The 16,700-nt window shown below is 34.7% G+C and overlaps 1 protein-coding gene across 2 annotated transcripts; it reads right to left on the reverse strand.

Moving 5' to 3' along the window:
* Positions 1-1,136: 1,136 nt before the first annotated feature.
* Positions 1,137-12,475, reverse strand: LOC107425241 (myosin-12). Of its 2 annotated transcripts, XM_016035311.4 has the most exons (42): positions 12,223-12,475; positions 11,950-12,078; positions 11,408-11,551; positions 11,135-11,280; positions 10,868-11,024; positions 10,732-10,790; positions 10,481-10,640; positions 10,244-10,393; positions 10,005-10,141; positions 9,770-9,916; positions 9,374-9,475; positions 9,230-9,287; positions 9,043-9,144; positions 8,911-8,948; positions 8,567-8,693; positions 8,316-8,486; positions 8,096-8,227; positions 7,901-8,007; positions 7,534-7,594; positions 7,247-7,424; positions 6,782-6,987; positions 6,323-6,442; positions 6,093-6,191; positions 5,614-5,829; positions 5,072-5,211; positions 4,894-4,995; positions 4,620-4,728; positions 4,464-4,511; positions 4,308-4,355; positions 4,174-4,221; positions 4,014-4,073; positions 3,711-3,884; positions 3,396-3,551; positions 3,095-3,301; positions 2,860-3,009; positions 2,671-2,741; positions 2,489-2,588; positions 2,340-2,396; positions 2,172-2,228; positions 1,958-2,038; positions 1,754-1,836; positions 1,137-1,621 (listed from the first exon to the last, which is right to left on the reverse strand). In XM_016035311.4, exons 1-42 carry the CDS (start codon positions 12,223-12,225, stop codon positions 1,495-1,497), a joined length of 4,767 nt encoding a protein of 1,588 aa, XP_015890797.3. In that variant the 5' UTR covers positions 12,226-12,475; the 3' UTR covers positions 1,137-1,494. The 2 variants fall into 2 exon arrangements, with proteins under 2 accessions (XP_015890797.3, XP_048323404.2); XM_048467447.2 differs by lacking the exon at positions 12,223-12,475 and having other exon boundaries at positions 11,950-12,090.
* Positions 12,476-16,700: the final 4,225 nt, after the last annotated feature.

Consider the following 16,700-nt stretch of genomic DNA (forward strand, 5'->3'; position numbering starts at 1 on the left):
CTTTGAGGTTCTCTTAATTATAAATCAAAGTGCTACATAAATTTTCTTCACAAAATTTAATTGGTAGGGTAATGCAAAATATGACACAGTGGATCAACATTCAAATTCTGATCAGCATAGTCATAGTGAATGATAAAATTAATGGTTTTCGTGTGTCATGTATGCTTTCCTCTTTATCCAATAGAACAAATGCATTTGGGATGTACTCTCTCTTTCCAGTTCAAACTTTAATCATGAAGCCCCAGCAAGCTGCAGGCAAACTAATGCATTACTCTCATATATTTTCATGCTCAATGGCTATAAAAGAAGATTTGAGAAATCAGAAGAAAAAAAGGGAGAAATATTGAGGGGATAGGTATTGTGGAGAGTAAGAAGATTAGTGCTGTACTTCTCATGGTGACCTTAGTTCCATCCTCCTATGGCGCCTGGCCAGAAATACCTTTAATGGTTGAAACTAAAGGAGGAATACTAGTCCATGGTAGTAACCTTGGTGGGGGATGCAATTGTGAAGTGAGTACTCCATTTGTCACCGGCAGGTGCTCGGGGTTATGGCCGTCAGGCTACAGCAACTTATAGCACTTGATTTGAATGAAAACAAATTGAATGAAAAATGAAAGAATTTTCTTGTCATGTTTCCAGGTTCTTGAATTTTACGGTGTAGAAAGAATTTAAGAAGGAAACATTGTGTCAAGGCTGGTATTTGTTGCCAAAGGAAATGGAAGTCAGATCTTTGATGAATAAGGGTTTGCCAGTCCAAATCAGATAGGCTGATATTACATATATCATTGAAGTTATACCACAGTTTCCAATCATAGGATTCTCAATCATAATATCCTTTCGACTAAATAATTTCAATTCATTTGCTTGCTCTCTGACAACAGAGCAATCAATTCTGCTCCAGCAGCTATATATTATGTTTAGAACAAAGGCAAAGTCATGTTACAGTGGTTCAGCATATGATCAAATTGATAATCAAAATGTTAAATGAATGATAGTTTGGTGTTTCATGCATGCTTTGCTCTCTCAATAGTTAGTGTATGAACAGTCAAGGTCAGCACAAAAATTTAGCTGAAAATCAATATTCCTTATAAGCAAGCAATATACATTGACGGATTTCAGTTAAAACAATGAAAGAATCATTCTTCAATTTCCAAATTTTATATAACAACAACCTTTCTGTAATTCTTGTTCAATCACTGCTCACTCAGGGCACTACATATCTCACTCAAAAAATCGGAAACATGCATCCTTAATCTGACTTCTATATCAAAATGACCAATCGACAAAAAAGAATCACAAACTAACATTCTGCACACTCTGATCACTCTCCCTCTCTCTCTCTCTCTCTCACTCACTCTCACTCTCACTCTCAAAAAGCAAAACCAAAATCGAAGGTATAACTAAATACAACATCAATCTTCTTATCATGTTTCTGGGTTCTTGAATTTTTTTGAAGGTGTGTATAAAGAATTTTGAAAGAAGAAAACTGTGTACTCAATCGGTTGTTTGTTGCAGAAGGAAATGGAAGTCAGACCTTTGGCGAAGAAGGGGTGGTGGATCCACATCAGTTAGACTGACATCACTGAAGGATCTGGACATCTCTTCGATGGTGAAAGGTATGCTGGAAAGTTCAATATTAGAATGCTATCAATCGTCTTTTTGATTGTATCTATACAGGTGTATATATATATATATATATAAATATGTAAGCACCATTTATCATGCTATGTGTGTATAATTAGAGTATACGTACATTGAATTGACGTCAAGCAGGAAGGAATTATTGGGCATGCTGATTGAATCTTCTGCCATCAGCACTCTCATTCTGCTGATAACCTGATCAATGCAGATATAAAGATCAGAGGGAGATATATAGAATAAGGGGTGAATTCTAGCATGCATATGATTGTTTCAGGTGCCAAACATCAATTCAGGATCATATAAAGATAATAATTACATCTGTAGATAATCCCTGGGCTCCATATTTGTCATCCCAAAACATTGTTCCAATGCGATATATTTGTGGGATGCTCAGTACCTAACCGGAAGAAAAAAGGGAAATAGGAAAGAAAAGGAGAATTAGTTTTAACTTACGTAACAAGAAATCTTTGAAAATTTTGTTTTCTCAACAAAAACATTTAAGATCCTAAAAGAAGTATTAGGTGAGTTACCGGGCATAGATCATTTGTGATTTCATCCAAAGATTTATGAGCTTTTTGGTGCAGAACCTGAATGGATGAAGAATATTATATAAGTTATTCTGCAATTTTAACCAAAATCTGGGGAGAAAAAAAAAAAAAGTGTTCACAAGCTTTGTGATCTATGTTAAGAAAACCTACCAGAAACCCTACAGCTTGTCTTATGTGTTGGAGTTCCTCCCAGGATGATCCAGCCAGCTGTAAAATATAAGAAAAAAAATACAAAATTTAATTTCATTTTCCCTGCTTTTGATATTGGCATTTGCTAGGTTACAGAAGCTATAGCCTACCTCATTTGTTGCTTTGAGACACCACTGTTCCAATTCTGCCAAACCAGCCTTCAAATATTCTCCATTGCTAAATGAGCAGCACTCTCGCCGGAGCAATAAGCTGCCACAGACCATGGAATTTCTGTAAATCTCTAGGGAAACTTGTTAAGCTAAAGAATGAACTCTGATAAGAGTCAACTTACCTATTAAACAGCTGTACATTGATGAATGAGAAAACCTGACTAAAGATTTTCCTTGTGAACGTGGAAGGGACCTGAAGAAGAATATGCATTACAGCAGTTTCTCAGCAAGAAACTCTAGGAATTCTTTTTACTCCATTGTAAAAATTTGGAAAAATAAAGAAAGTAGAAAGTAAGTTTTTGTTTAGTTACATGGTTCCCAGATAAAATACTTAATGTCTGATCCAGCTTATCAACAATGCTTTGCCAGTGTATGTTTGATGCTTGCTGCTTTGGTACTATGCTTGGATGGATCTTTTTAGATGAAACTCTTATCGATCTTACCCTTGTCGATCTTGGTGCCTGTAAATGGGATTTACTTGTAGTGATAAACGCCTCATAGACATGTATGTGTTAAAAATGTAATCTTCCATTAAAATGAATATACCTGAATGCACAAGTTCAAAAATGGGCTAATCTCTTTCTTTAAACTATCTCTGATCATTCCGTATATTTTCTCAACATATGCAGTTAGATGTTGCTTAAATAGTAAAGCTGGGTACTTGGCTTCCACTTTTGATTGTTCATTGGGCTTTCCCAGCATCCCACTGTACCCACTTGAAACTCCCATACTAATTGAAGATGAACGAAAACCCTGACAATGTGTGCATGTAATATATATGATCGCATTATTTTTGCGGTATGGTGTTTGAGTTCCAAAGGAATTATTCAGATGAAAAAAGGCTTACTCTTGCCATTCTACCAAATAAGGTGGCAGGAGAAGTTCTATTTCGTTGCAAAGCCACATTGGCTGTGTTGCTTGCCTTAAGCGTGCTTTGTAGAAGAAACAGAAGTGTGGAAGTTGTTGAAAGCCAATAGGCCAGATCGCTGACGCTGTCTTGACTCTTCATAAACACAGTAAGGAAATCATATCATTAAAATGGGTTAATAACATATAGAGTATAGATCCAAAATATAAATCCAATTGATCATAAATGATAATGATTCAAGTTTGTTATGCAAGCCCAATATATATATATATATATATATAGGTTGTAGCGTACTTCTTCTATTGTTGATCTAATTGTATGTATGATCTTATCGAATATAGTTGTTTTCTCTGCTTCGAAGGATCTCCATTGAAGAAGTGCTTTGTAGACAATGCAGGCTGTGACAGGTCTGTTCTTGTCGAAGCGCTTATCTTCCATTAGACACTTCACAAGCACATCATGATTTTCCTGTTCACAGAAATATATAAAGTTCCTTTCAATGAAAGAAGAAACAGAAGTTTATAGAGTTCTTTTCAATGACAGAAATCTATATAATCTGCAAAAATTTGGCTAGAATTTCAGAAAATAACAGCATACCTGCTGCCTTTCTGTGAGAGATCTCTGTTTAGTTAAGTGGGAAACAACTGGAACAGTTTCCTGAAAAAAGGATTCACTCATTTCAGTAAGTAATGAAAGATGATAAGTATCTACGTATTCTATTCTTGAAGAGAATCTAGTCAAGAAAGTTGGAAAATACCTTAATTCTTTGAATCTCTTCCTCCATTTGATTTCCATTCTCAAGACTCTGAAAAATATTCACTCATTGAGTAAGTAATGACAGAGACAAGAATCTGTTCTTGAAGAGAATCTAATAAAATAGTTGAAAAATACCTTAGTTCTTTGAATTTCTTCTTCTGTTGGATTTCTATTCTCAAGACTCTGTGGAAAAGGTTGACTCATTTGGTAAGTGATTGCACATGATAAGTATATATTTGATAGTAATTAATCTGTTCTCAAACACCATCTAGTAAAAAAGTTGAAAAATACCTTAGTTCTTTGAATCTCTTCCTCTGTTGGAATCCCATTCTCATGACTCTGTATCAACATAGAATTTCATTGACAAATTTTGTTTAGATAAGTGAAAAGGTCATTAACTAATAATGAAGTAGTATAACCTCAAAAGGACAATTTGAATAATTTTACCTTGACAGGTGGCTGTAGATTCTCTGCAGTAGGTTTGTACTCAACAACTACAACCTTGTTGCGGAGTAACTCATTTTCTGATTCCAAATCTGAGATCTTACTCTTTAAGCTAGACAAAGATAAATATTTCAGAACTATGCTCGCAACCATTTTAACAGTTGCTAATTTGCAATATTATTGGAGAGTTATTAAGTACTGGAATAGTTCCCAAGTCAAAAAGAGTCGGTAAATTTCTGAATAAAACATTAGATTGTACTATGTTGTGGATTCTTACATTTTCAGTTCTTCAGAGGCTTCTTCATTCATTGATGCAACCAGAGCCTGTTGGCGTAGCACCTGATTTTCAGATTCGAGGTTGGACAAGTTTGATTCTAGTCTGAAAATACGAAAGAGTGAGTCAAGCACAATTTATGGTGATCGTGATATTTGTGATTAAATTCTTCTTCCAGTACCTTTCAATAGTTTCTTGAAGCTGCACTGATTTCAGCCGTGCATCTTCTGCCTCTTGAAGTCTCTCTTGGCTTTCTTTCTCCACTTGAGAAAACTTCTCTTCAAAGTCCTCAATTTTCTTCTTCAGTTCACTCAGCTCACCCTGCATATTCACAATCTATATTAGGAATGTGCCACCAAATTAGGGTGCATATCTATGGAAAATGAAACTTTTCTTAGGAGGATTTATTTTCCATCTCAAATCTATCAGTTTCTTTTACAATGCTGCAGAAAGGGCAAAAACGATAACCACCAATAGTGGATAGTCCTCTTTTTGAGCACTGTTTTACAGAAATTATTTAGTAGAATGGTTGATAAGGTTTTACATGCCAAATGGTTAACAATCAACTTTTCAATTTTTAGATGATCACTAACTAAAGCATTGTGTGAAAGCATAGATCATTATATTCCTAAATGCATGAACTTGATGACCAAGTATATAATCTAGTTTATTCTATCAGTGTATTGATGTAACATGTAGGGTGGCTTTGTTGATATATATTACCTCGAGCTCCTCGTTTTGATTTCTCAGTATTTCCAGCTTGGTTTCATCCGCAACTGGTACCTCTTTGATAACTGGTGGAGCTTGTTCAATGGCTAACCTGGCTGCTTCTTTCTCATGGATAATTGCAGCATGAGCTTCATCTAGCTGACCTTGCATTTCTTGCAAAGTATTTTGTAACTTTGCAATTTCTTGACCTTTAGCTTCTTCGAGATCGATCTGCAAAAAAAAATATTAGTTTTATGACAAGCATACATGGACCAACCATCAATGTACTCAGCATCGAGGTTTGTCATTTCCAACTGCTCTCTTCTTTTGACGTTGCTAGCTGAGCAGTCTTAACTGTGAGCTTGGATACATGCATCTTTTCTGAAATTAACATACATTGTGCCTTTTCTTTGTTGTATAATATTACTTAATGTAATTGAACTTCTAGCCTAATTAATGCTTATATTTGTGAAAGAAGTTGGTGGAAAATATACCCTCAAGTGCTTTTCAAATTCTAGTCGCCACGATAGTTCCTCGACACGTTTCTCCAGCTTGTCTTTAGCCTCCTTGAGAGCACCTGTTTCTCTTGCAGCCTACATTTGAAATTTTTGTTATCATTATCAATTACAATGCATCGTCTAGTTTAGGTACTTCCATTGGAAACGTTCGACCATGGTACTTCAGGAATTGAAATCAATTCTTTTGTACAAAAAGTTAATCTCACCATCCTGAGCTTTCTAAGCTCCTTTCTTGCCACCTTTGACCTCCAGAGACATTGAAGTGCGAGAGTCGCTTTCTTCTGCTTTTTATAAGAACAAAGAGCTTGGAATCTTCTCCATCGGGTCTGTAGGATGAAATATTTGTAATGTTATCAAAAGTCATCAGCTTGAAATTATTCAATATTGATGGATTACACAATGAAAACTAAACACTGGTATATAATTTGTATCTTATTTTCATGTATGTATCGATATTCTGGAAACATTTCACCTAATACTTTTTCCAATTTGCCATCGATATAGAAAGAAAACCTTTATAATTTTCCTAGTAAGGATTGCAGTTAAGCCAAACAGATAAGAAATCGTTGTGCTTATATACTAAATGCTGCAGACTTTACAATCATAGAACTTTCTCTATGTATCCCTGAAGTTTGAGAGAGGCCTCCATCCAGAAAAGTAATTACCTGAACAATGGTTGCAGCCTTGGTTCTTCTCCTGAATCTGTATTCATTTCGGGTAGCCATTGCTCGTAACCCAGTCTGGATAACTATTGCAGATGCCTGTAATTGTGTGTAAGATTTTCGTGCTATGTGAGCACGTAGGTGTTTTTGGATTCGGATTGAAGCAGCTTCCCTTCTCATCTGTTCATATAGCTTGCGTGCAAGTTGTGCTGTAGAAAGAAGAGAGTAAGAGAAGCATGTTATTTCTAGTTACACTTAGGCACTCATAAATTGGCTGCAGCTCATTTTATTAAACTAAGGAGCTAAAACTAATGGCAGAAATGTTGCAAATTACATGCGAGGAAATATCAACACAAGCCAATTTAGAAGGCAAGCTTGTTTTTGGCTAACTTTTTTAACAAATATTTTGTGATTTCCTGTACTATATATAATGTGGCATATAATTATAGAGGGGAAAGATGTGGTAACCTCTCCAAAGTTTCTGAATATGAATTGTAGCCCTTCTCAGTGCAATGAACTCTCTTCTGGTCAGATGTGTTTGAATTTGCCTTTGGATGAGCCTTGCAGCATTAGCCAATACTTCTGTTCTTCTTGCATCTAGCTCTGCCATCTGCCCAGCTCTTAGAAATACCTTTGTTTTCCCAATCTGCATTACAACACCATGTGGAACTCTTGAAACTAAAACCTAAAATTGGAAAGTATTTGGACAAAGATCGACTTCTTTTCATATAATATAAACATGGATTTACACTTACTTGATATCCCTTCAATCCCATTCTGTCACAAATAGCAATACTGGCTGATTTTTCATCGGATCTGCAGGGACAAAGCAGTGAATTTGTATTAGTGGACATGTCGAAGAATAAGAAAGATTGATCGACATTCATATGTTCTTAATGATTACAACAAATATAATGAAGCATGCCACTGTAAAATCATGATATGTATGTACTAAGAAAAGACATGTAGCTCTACTAGGAAAGACTTTACTTCCCTGCTCGGCCTCGAGGTCCTTGTTTCATTTTTCTAGACAAAATATTAACTTGTGGAAGAAAATCAACATGTATCTACACATGTATATATTTCATCTATACAAGTATATGCTTGTTTTGATAATTATACCCGTCTAGAACATCGGGAGCTAGCATTCCAAATCGGTCAAGAAATTCATCAAATGCTCTTTTTGTTGGATAGCCAGCACAACTAATCCTAATTGCCTCTAGCACACCCTGTGAGAGAACCAATAGGAAAAATGCTGTTAGTTTAGTCAAGTTATGCAAGTGAAAATATATTAAGTGAAACGAGGACTTCACTTACCCCACATCTCAACTGGTTTAAGACATTGAAATTCTCAAAAATTCCCGGCTTCAAAACTGAATTGGGCTTTACACATCTTATGTAATGTGGTTCTGTTGTGTTCAATGTATCCATTAAAGATTGTAATTGTTGCTGGATGTAAAAGTTATGAATTAGGAGCAAGTTACGTCCTCAGAATTCGCAGAATCAGATACTCAGGATTAATGAAAATATGGATTACCTTGAAGCGGGTACCTATGGAAGAGAACTTCGACTGTTTTGATGACTCTTCAGGTAGTGGAGGAAATAGGCCTGCAACAAATGAGCACTTTGATGCATCTAATAAAGCTTGATGTTCTGCTACTACATAATCCTTGTTTTTGTCAAGAAATTGGTCTGCTTGGTATGTGACCTGATGAGAAAATGGCTTAGCGAAATACATATGATTATCTTTAGATAGGTGACCAAGAATATAATATGATAGTTTCTTACGTCTCCAGCATAATGGTTGATTGTGAAGTCTGTTCGAGAAAGTTTAGGCTTACTGAAACGCTTGTGTGCTTTATAAGTCTGATACATCTTCTGTGCAAACGTCTCATGGGTTGACTTAGGAAACATACTGCATAATTAGTTAACATGTTCATATCTACAAATATTCAGTGGTTTGCTTCTTCTTCTTCTATTAATTTTTTTATTATTATTATTATTTTTTTTTCACTCCCTCTAAACAGAGAGAAGGGCCTAGTATATATCATCCTGCTATCACAGCTGGTTGATTTTCTCTTTTTTATAATAACAAGTTAGAAATGGATTTGCAAATAGGAAATGAAACGTACCAGGCTTCATCAAGAAGAGCAATTATGCCTCCAGGTTTCTGCATACAAGAGCATACCATCAAATGGCAAGACTTATATATATATATATATAATTTTTGTTAGTTGAATATATAACTGTGTATTGTAAGTTACCTTCTCAATAAGATCCAAAACATCCTGGTTATCAACAAATTCTACATAGCTCCAGTTTATTTCTTCTTTTGTATACTCTTCTTGCTCCATCTTGAATACATGCTGTGGAAGAAAAAAAATGCTTATTGGTGCAACATAATTCTCATTATAAATATGCTTAAATTGTATACAGAATTGTCATCTTCACCTGATTAAAATGTTGTTGCAACTTTTCATTTGTTAGGTTGATACATAGCTGCTCGAAACTAATAAAAATAGCATTATCTTAGATCTTCCTGTTAAAATGTAAAAAGATATTGTTAAGGACTGATTGATTGTCGCAGTTGTATACCTGTTTATCTTGAAGCTTTCAAAGCCATAAATATCAAGGACTCCGATTAAACTTGCTGCATTTGGATCTTGACCAATTGAACTGTTTATCTTATCTACAATCCTGCCACAACTCAAGAATTCAGTCTCCATAAAAATCCTAAATATTTAGATTAATTTAGTTCTAGAAGATGATACTAAAGGCAAAATAGTTGTTTCTTAGAGAAGTTTGACAGATTATGACAGTATTCTATTATGGTAATAGACCCTTCAGGCTAACAACATTTTTCATAGCTAACAAAAACTTAGCTTACAATTGCTTCATTGAGAATTTGTAAACTTCATACTTGATCATTAATTCTACTTGCCTGGATGGAATATCCACAGCTAGTTACATGGAGCAGATTTTCTTACTTACCAATCAAAGAGTCTAGAGTACACAGTCTTTGCCAGGGCATCTCGACTTAAGGTAGCTGAGTCAGGATCCAATGGTTTTGTGATATTACCATCAGGAGTCACTATGACACGCTGGCATAGTGAATCCTCGAGTGCCTTCTCGTCACACCTGAAAACAGAAACACATCATAAGACATTAGAGAGGAACCATTAGGAAACATGTAGATAATAATTCCTTCAGGCCTGGAAATTCTAACATGAGTAGCTCTGCTGCTGTTTGAAGATGGTATCGGGATTTATCGTCTTTTAACTTGGAAGAATCAACTTCTTTCCCTTTGGTGAAGTCAATATTTCCAAGATGGAGGATTGCAGCTACCACTCGGAAAATAGCATCCTGTAGAAGGAAGGAGAAGAAAATTTCTCTATGTTAATCTTGGATATGTAGGAAAACGTCAATGTATGCTAATAAACTTGTTTTGTTGAAAAGGCTGAAAACCTGCTCTTCAGGACTGATCCCAACAATATCCATGGCATTTCTAGTCTCCAAATACTCCCTTGCATCATCGACATTTGCTACTTCATAACAATTCGATTGATTAAGATAGTGGAATGTTCTTGGATCCCCTAACTTGAATTTTTTCACATCCTGTAATGTAACATTTTGTCAGCTATATCTATATGTTTGTCGTATTCAGAATTTGATAGCTGACTGGGTTGAAAGTTGGGAGGTCACCTCTTCTGGTGCTGCACAGAGCATGTAGAAACAATGGTAGTTTCTCTCTGGGTCAGAAACTTGACAAACTCGAGATCTTTCAAGGAGATAAGTACGTATAGCAGCTCCAGAGATCTTCCAATGTTTGTCAAACTGGATCTCCACGAATTTTCCAAAACGACTGATGCATACATAAACCATGCTTGGAAAGTTTAGCCAGACAAATGGAAAAAAAGAAAACTTAGAAAGTAGAAGGCAGACAAATATTTCACCTTGAATTGTTGTTTTTCACAGTCTTGGCATTCCCAAATGCTTCCAGGACTGGATTGGACTAAAGAAGTAGAAAGATTACGCTTCATTGAACAAAATGAGTCACTTCAAAAATACAGGTAATTAGTCCAAACTCACCTCTAAAACCTGCTGTTCTACTGTTCTTCCTTCAGTACCCGATCTTCCTCCCATGAATGCTAGATATCTCATGAGCATTTTTGTTGTCTCGGTTTTACCAGCTCCACTCTCCCCGCTCACCAAAATGGATTGGCTTCCATGTTCATTTATCATTGCCCTGATACATATGGCATTGGAAAATCAATACTAAATAATAAAAGGTCCTCATGTTAGCTAACAAAAAAATATGGTGCTATCCAATTCAATTTTTCTACCCTGCATATATACCTGTAACAAGTATCTGCAACAGCAAAAAGATGGGGACTTAGCTCCCCAAAAGTAGCTCCTTTATACTGCTCCATCATGTGGATATCATACAAATGTGGCAGCCTCCGGAATGGATTCACAGCTATTAAAATGTTCCCGGTATACGTCTGCTTATGTTATAAAAGCTGTTAGATTTACTAGTTCGTTTTTACATTGCATATTTCCTAAGGCCAATAATATTGAATGAAATTCAACTGCGTATATGATGTTTTATCTGTAAAAATTTTGACTCACATATATTTCATTGAGACCAAACCGGCAAGCAAGGTTATACAGGACTCCAGGTTCATGGAGGTAAGCCAACTTGGTCATGTCATCAACACCTGCTGGTGGTGCTTCTGTGTCTTTTGGGTATATACTGGAAATGTCTGCAACTATCTGAGATTTCAAGTAAATGCTAATGTTAGTACTCTTATAATGTGCCTTCTATTTCTAGCAAGTTTTGAACTTCATAAGAATATTAAAGGCATATCAATACTTTGTTCTTGGGTTATATACTTTGCTCTTTCTTTTTTCCTCTTTTTATTTTATTTTCTTCATCATCCTTCAGATCCCAATTATATATAAGACCTCTGACATACCAATAAGGAAATATAGAATAGCAGAAAAGAGAAGCTGGCCAAAATAAACATGGTAGTAAATGCTTTAAAAAGCAACAATATAATGTCAACTGCAGTGATAAATGGATCCTAAAAGAAGTTGTTGGTTGGTGGATGATGAAAGGAAAGGTTGTTTTGCAAAAAATTCCAGTATTGTTGGAGATGAAATTAACATACAGTCTTTCCATTTGTAGTGATAATAGTAGCATCCCTTCCTTTGATTTCTCTAACTTCACCATCAATCCAAGCATCCTCAGGATCCTCAGCCCAAACATGTGATCCAACTATGATGTTTACTGGTGTTCCCTGCAAGATCATGACATGAACAGCATCAAAGTTCATTCATTTTTAGAGAAACAATAAAAAAATTTGGCACATAAAGCGATCGATCACATATCGAAAACAGAAGAAGGAAAAGAATAAAAGCCCATGATTCATTAACAAGCTCACCATTTCTGAAGATCTATACAATCATCTAAACTGGGAAAAAATGGGAATGAAAAGAAGGAGATGAACTATAAGAGAGAAAGAGAGAGAGAGAAAGAAAGAATGGTGTTGTTGAGAAATGATGGTGGTGGGATTACAAAAAACATGAAAGTAGAAAAAGAATGTTACAAAAGGAATTCAAAAGCAGAGGAAATATGGCAGTGGTGGCAACTCAAACAAAAGCAAAAGGCAGAGCAGCAAAGCCAGCCAGCCAGCCATCTCTCCCTTCCATAACAATTTATTTATTTATTTATTAGTAAATTCCACATAGGATGCTGATTTGTCACCAAGATAAAGCCCCACATTATGCTAAAATACCTGTATGTATTATCTAAGCAGGTCCCACTTCGTGTGGGTCCTTTTCTTAAGCCATACGAAGAATATCACCGACCATTTTGATATTCCGCAGCAGCTGACAGAAAAACAGCAAAACCAAACTCTTATATGTATTTTAATTTTCTATGGTTTTGAATAATCACACGTGATCATAACCATTCTATACATTTTGCATCAGCTTGATGGATTCCTTTACCGTTTTACCAAAACTAAAAGCGTTGGTATTCAACAGCCTCATTTGGCTATCACATTCATTGACCACCTTGATATATGACAACCACCACGATATGTTTGTTGAGGTCAATCTATATGGCGGCAATAATTTACATACAGAACTTCCTATATATTTAATTAAATGTGGTATAAAAAGTAAACAAATTGTCCGTCCCAACCAATAAAAACTTATATTTACCAAAAAAAATTAAAGAATAAAAACAATAAAAACTTAATAGTGCATTAACTGAAGAACTGTTCCCTTGAACAATGATTTTAAATGTGAATCCTCCACCATCAATATCAAAAAATAGAAAATTGTGAGCTTCAAAACATAGTTAAAAGGGTTAAATAAAAATGGGAAGTCAATGCAATAGAACCAACCAGAGAAACAAAAGGGCAATCAACAAGGGTGATGATGAGCCAAATAAATAGGACCCACTTGTGTTGGCTTTGAATATTTGTATTGGCTTTTTTTTAGTAACAAAAACCCCCTTCTAGGGGTTTTTCTGGGGCTTAAAAGGGCGGTGGGAGTGGGGCTGACAGTAAGCGTAGCACAACAAGGCAATGACCAAATAAGAATGAAGCTTCCCTTTTATTTTGTATGGGACGGTGAATGCCGGTGCCAGATTTTGATAGGCCTATGACCAAATGAAAAAGGTCCTTCATAATTTCATAGTAGGACCAATGGACCACCTTCGTATTCCACATATATATATATATATAATTATATACACCTCTTAAATTCATATTCATGGCTTTCCAACTAAGACAAGTCATTAAGTTTTGTTCTTTCATTTGCTTTTTCTTAAGAAATTGTCTAAATTCTAATGTTGGGTATCATTCATCATCATTACTCCTGCTCATCAGCCTCTATTTTTATTTTTCATATAAAAAATTTTATTATTTATTACATCTAAAAAAAAGAAAAAAAAGAAAAAAAAGAAGCCTTGGTGTGTGGCCTATGCCTCTGCTTGTGCCTATACCATGTACAACCAGTAAAAGTTATGCCCACCACCTTTTTTTGTTTTTCCTTTTGATTACTATATATGTTGGAATTGAATAGAATAGGAAACATAGATCGGATCGGATGGAGATTGGGAAGATGGACTTTTTCTTTGTTGTCGTAATATAGTGAACCAACAACCAAGGTTTCTCAGCTTTTTGTTTTATAAAAAATTAAAAAATAATAATAAAATTATTATATAATTGTAAAAGGGAAAAATTCAGTACCAGTCTCATCAAAAGTTACGCCTGCTTTTTGGGAAAACAATGGTAGTTATAAAATGCGGCTCCACATTTGTCTCAGGTGTTCTTCTAATCTTCTTTCCAGTATTTCATAAACTGGGTTCATCATCACTGGCAAAGTAAAGAACGAACTGACACAGTGACCAAATTTCACCAAAGTGCTTACCAATCCATCGACCATGTTTGCTGTGATCATTTCTGCTGCTTGTTCACCGAAAGCATAATAACCCACGGTTCCAAAACATATAGCAAGCACATCAAAAACATGGTGAAGCCCAAGACTTTGGCAAAATTTTCACCTTAATTTTCTTTAGAAATTTTTAAATGGTATATAAGTACTAATCAAGGTAGCTGCTTCATATGATCTTCTGTTGTTTGGGTTTCATATTGTATTTGTAAGAGTTTTTATACTTTGATGTTTTATTTAAAATTTTATTGTTTTTTGTATTATATTTATATTAGGGATAATTTTGAGAATTATCCATCTAAAATTGGTTTATGTCTCAATTTTAATCCACAATTTTATTTAATAGACATCAAAATGTCAAATTGAATATTTTATGAGATTTTATGTTAAATTTGTTGAGAATGATTGACCACCTAATGTAAGTATAGATAGCCCATATACATAATATATAGTTAAATCAATTTTATACCAAATTTGTTATTATTATTATTATTATATGAAATACCATATTTTTTATGTTAAACAAAAAATTTTGTTCCAAAAGTTGAAGTTTGATGCATACACAAAAGAAGAAGAGGGAGGGAGGGAAAGTGAGAGAGATTTGATAAAAAGTAAGTGGTGCATGAATTGAAGTTGGGTGAATATCAAACCGTTATGTGACAAAACTTGGAAACCCTGATTAACCCGCAAACTGAAAGTCAGCCCAAAGAATGGGCCCAATCTCAAACTGGGCTTATAGCTTTCTTCAGAGAGTTCATAATAACGGGCTCTTTCAATTCACAACAAGATGGATTAGGCTTTTTTGAAAGAACTTTTTTAAATCAAGATATGATTTAATTTCTTCCCCGCCAACCCCACCCCGCGCCCCCTTCACCCCCCACCCCCGCGTCTAGATCTGGCAATTTGGATCATGACACGGCGACACGATTCGAAAACGACACAGAATAAATGAGTTTGGGTTTATTATAAATGGGTTCGAATCATAATCGGGTCAACCCGTTTAACACGATTATTAATCGTGTCATTTTCGGGTTGACCTATTTAACTCGAAATTGACCCGTTACAACTCATTTATTAAACGTGTCAGTTTCAACCCGACACGATTATACACCTATTACAACCCATTTAAATTTAATTTTAAATTAATATTTTATCACTAATATAATATTTAATAACTAAAAAAATATTATAAATTAAAAATTTTATAAAAATAATTTTCTATTACTAATTTTTTAAAAACAAAAAATACATCTTTAATAAAACAAAAAATAAAAATAAAAAATAAAAAATAAAAAATTCTTTCGGGTTAATAGGTTAATTTTCGGGTTAATGGGTTAATAGGTCAATTTCAGGTTAACGGGTTAATAGGTCAACACGACCCGGTAAATAATCATGTTGAACGGGTCGTGTCGTGTTGACCTGTTTATAAACAGGTCGGGTTAGTGTTTTAGGTACCTGACACGATTAATAAATGGATCGTGTTTGGGTTAGGTATTTTTGACACGATTATTAAACGGGTTGACACGAACACGACCCACAAACCCGAATTGCCAGGTATACCCACGCCCCCCCCCCTCTCTCTATATAGCTATATGGAGACATGATTTCATATATTATTAACCATTAAAGATGATAGTTTAGTGAAAGAAAATCATTTAGATTTTACATCTGTGATCCACGTGATACAAGGGCCATGCCTATGACATCTTTTTTACAGAGTTAAAAAAAAAAAAAAAAAAAAAAAGATTTCATATACTATTAAAATATTAAGTGAGAAAGGCAATCTAATGGCAATATCCACCTCTCCAATATATAGGTAATTCAAAGTGATAGATGCAAAGTCCAACTTTGGTTGTTATATTTGAAATTTGTATTTAGAAATAAAAATATAAAAGAAAATGTAATTTTCACATATTTCAATGGAAAATAAAAATGTATAGTTTCTTCCCAAATTCATATATTTCATCGGTCTCTTCATCCTTAGGTGTCATGCATTATCCAACTAACCAGTCCATTCAAAACTTTTTATTCAAGCCTAAAATTACCCTCAATACTCTCTCAGGCAAAGTTCTAAATTTTAAATAAGATCCCTTCACGAGAAAGCAGCATGCATGGTATATGTAGACTTTTATTAAGATACGCTTTCAAATAATTGAAAAGACTAGAGATTTTTATCATAAGCTACATAGTCTTTTTTATTATTATTATTATTTTTTTTTTTAAAAAAAAATTCTTTATGAAGAGAAAGGACACCTAATAGGACAATATTACAGGAGTCAATGGGAAATTTCGTGTGCTTCTTCGTCTTCTGTCTTTCTTATGTGCTTGCCCTCTCCCTCCTTTAGTTTTTGGCTCACAACCTCTTTTCATTTTCATTTTCTTTTCGTCTCTCCTTTTTCTTACTTTATTTTCTTTTTCGGAAGATCCACAAACTCTCTTTCCTTGTTTGCTTTGGCTG

The sequence above is a fragment of the Ziziphus jujuba genome, chromosome 1, assembly GCF_031755915.1.
Source record: "Ziziphus jujuba cultivar Dongzao chromosome 1, ASM3175591v1".
Lineage (NCBI taxonomy): Eukaryota > Viridiplantae > Streptophyta > Magnoliopsida > Rosales > Rhamnaceae > Ziziphus > Ziziphus jujuba.